Raw genomic sequence first — 2,989 nt, forward strand, 5'->3', positions numbered from 1 at the left:
GCAGCGATGACGGACACAGCGACCAACACCGGGGTGGAATTCCAGACGGATTCCGGCTCTGGGAAGGGCGGGAGGGTGAGCAGGGGGAGGGTTACCCCCATCCCGCTGTCCCACACTCCCAAATTCCTCGTTCCCACATGCCCAGTTGCCACATTGCCCGTTCCCAGGCTCACCCCAGGCGAAGATCCCGGGCTCCGGCATTCCGGTGTGCTCCACCCGGCACCGGTACTGCTCCCGCTCCCCCGGCAGCGCCTCGATCCTGGCCCAGCTGTGGAAGGTGCCGTCGCTGTTGGGAACGATCCCGCCCCACTCCGTCTCCTGATCCCGGATTTCATCCCTCTTCATCCAGTTGATCCCGATGATCCCGGGGTAGAATCCGTACGCGTGGCAGGACAACGTCAGGATCCCGTGTTCCTCTTTCCCGGACACGTGGACATCAGGGGGCTCTGGAATGGTATAACAGTGAGATCCATCCATGGAATTCCCATGGGACTGGGACAGCAGTGAGATCAATCCACAGAATTCCCATTGGAATGGGATAAGGGTGAGATCCAGCCATGGAATTCCCATGGGAATGGGATTGGAGTGAGATCCAGCCATGGAATTCCCATGGGAACGGGACAACAATGGGATCCATCCATGGAATTCCCATGGGAGTTGGATGACTCAGATTCATCCATGGAATTCCCACGGGAATTCCTGTGTTTCTCAGTGTTGTGGTTTTGCCCAACAGCCAGCCCCTGGGTCTGAGGATAGTTTTGTCCAGGTCGACTTCTGGAGAAAAAGCCAATCAAAAGTTTTAGTAATGCCTCTGCCAAGGACATATTTAAGAAAATGGAAGAGAAGGTGGTTGCACAGTTAAAATGAGGAGCCATGTAGGGAGTGGTGTCAGGCCCCAGGTAGGGGCCAGGCCTCCCTCCTTCTTCGGCCCTGGGCCGGGGGCAGGTGTGGCACTGAAGTCCCCCTTCTCTCCTGTAGGAGAGTAGAGAAAAACAAACTTCAGAGAAGGATTGACTGCCTGGACAAGAAACGCTGCAGAAGGAATTCCAGCAGAGAGATAAGGGACCTCCAAGGTCAAAGCTGGCAGCAGCAGGAGAGAGAAGTTTGAAGGGCAGGGGGGTTGCTTCTCCCCCCTCTCTCACTCTCTTCCTTCAGCAGGGAAAAGCCTGAAAACTAAAATCCCTGCCACCTGTGGAAGTTTATTGGGACAAAGAAATCCCCATGCAAGCTCATAGAGGAGCCTACACTGAAGTCAGTAGATGCATGATGAAAGCTGAGACTTTGTCAAAGGACTGAAATGAAACAGAGTCCTGCTGGAAACTTTTAGGTCATGGAGAGAGACTTAAACTAGAGCAGAATGGCTCGGGTAAGATGTTGGGATCCGAGTGAGATCTGTGCTAGTGCAGCTAAATTTGTGACCTTAAGAGAGACCTATGCTGGAGCAGAACAGCTCGGGTAGGCCTAAGGTCTCGGTGAGAGATCTGTGCTGGTGCTGAAGATTTGTGACCCTGAGAGACAGCAGAGAATGCAGGAGCTGTTGTCCGAGAAGTGGACTCACGTCAGAGAGGTCTATCAAGGACTGTTCTCCCGAGGGAAGGGACCCCATAGGAAACAGGGGTGGACTCAAAAGCCATTATCCCTTCTGACCCTGTGGGGAAGATCCATGGTAGGCAAGTGTCCCCTTGCAGTCCATGGAAGACCCTTCAGGGCCTGGGTAACCCCCCAGCCTCTGGTCTTAGCCCAGGAGGGGGGTAGGCCCAGCCTTGAGGCCGACATAGAAGAGAGAGAAAAAGAGAAACAATTCCAGCTGCAATTGGAGTTGTCATCTTAGAGATAACAGAAGAAAAACTTTAGAGTGCTGCAAAATTATTTAAAAGACCTGGATCTCCAAAAATGGAGAAAGAGACTTCTCCTCCTAAACTGACACAAAGGGGGGAGGGGTATTTTCTGTAAATACATAGCATTTTTACCTAATTAGAATTGTTGTAGATATAGTTCTTTAGTTTTTATCTTGCTAGCAATAAATCCTAATATTATTCTCCCCGATCAGGTCTCTTTTGTCTGCATAAACGTTCTCTCAATTTATAGTAATTGTGTGTGGGGTGAGAAAAATTAGCCCAAAGCAAAACCACGACACTCAGTTCCACCCTTCCAAATCCCACATTCCCAAATCCCATATTCCCATGGGAATTCTGTCTCCCTCACCTTTGCGCTCCAGCGCCTCCTGCCCGTATCCAACATATTTCCGGAGCCATTCCGGACAGATGTTCCCCAGGTAATTGGTCAAATGGTCCACCATGATCCCATCGTGTTCCCATTTCCTCTTGGTGATCTGGGCAGCTCCATCGGCTGCCACGAAGCTCCCGGATCCCAGCTCGAAGGAGATGAAATCCTGCCCGTCAAAGCCGTACCGACTGGACCCACGGACGCTCCTGTCAGACAGGAGGTCACAGCCATAAAGCCGTTGCCATGTGTGGAGACCTGGGGGGTGGGATCAGACCCACAGAGACCCCTGGAATTGTGTCCCAGCCCCACGGAGCCCCATTCCAGCCCTATGGAGTCCCAGAGTCCAATGGAGACCCATAGATCCCATCCCAGCCCTTTGGAGTGCCCTGGATCCCCATCCCAGCCCCACACATCCCATTCCAGCCCCACAGATCCCATCCCAGCCCCTTGGAGTGCCCTGGATCCCCATCCTGGCCCCACATATCCCATCCCAGCCCCACATATCCCATCCCAACCCCACACATCCCATCCCAACCCCACACATCCCATCCCAGCCCCACACATCCCCCCATTCCCCAGCTCCCCCCACTCACGCCCACTCCAGTTGTACCAGCCCCGCTCCGCTCTCTCCAGGTCAGCAACAGCCACGATCCGGCTCCCCTCAGCATTCTGGGTCTGTCTATCCCAATATCCTGGCTCAGGTCCAGCCGCCATCCACGGTGTCTGCGGCTCCATCCGGCGCCTCTCGCTGTCGTAGCGAACG

General features: G+C 53.9%; 1 protein-coding gene across 1 annotated transcript in view; it reads right to left on the minus strand.

The window, feature by feature from the left end:
- The window catches only part of LOC114073083 (class I histocompatibility antigen, F10 alpha chain-like), a gene marked incomplete at its 5' end in the record, with an annotated part of 6,171 nt that extends 3,183 nt beyond the window's left edge, over positions 1-2,988 (minus strand). The window contains 4 exons of the mRNA XM_027910875.1: positions 3-58; positions 174-446; positions 2,206-2,481; positions 2,820-2,988. Coding sequence (XP_027766676.1) covers positions 3-58; positions 174-446; positions 2,206-2,481; positions 2,820-2,988 — 774 coding nt within the window. The remainder of the gene's footprint in view (positions 1-2; positions 59-173; positions 447-2,205; positions 2,482-2,819) is intronic.
- Between the last annotated feature and the right edge of the window lies 1 nt (position 2,989).

This window comes from Empidonax traillii, unplaced genomic scaffold (assembly GCF_003031625.1).
Source record: "Empidonax traillii isolate 1590-97213 ecotype Southwest subspecies unplaced genomic scaffold, ASM303162v1 scaffold5253:size28120, whole genome shotgun sequence".
Lineage (NCBI taxonomy): Eukaryota > Metazoa > Chordata > Aves > Passeriformes > Tyrannidae > Empidonax > Empidonax traillii.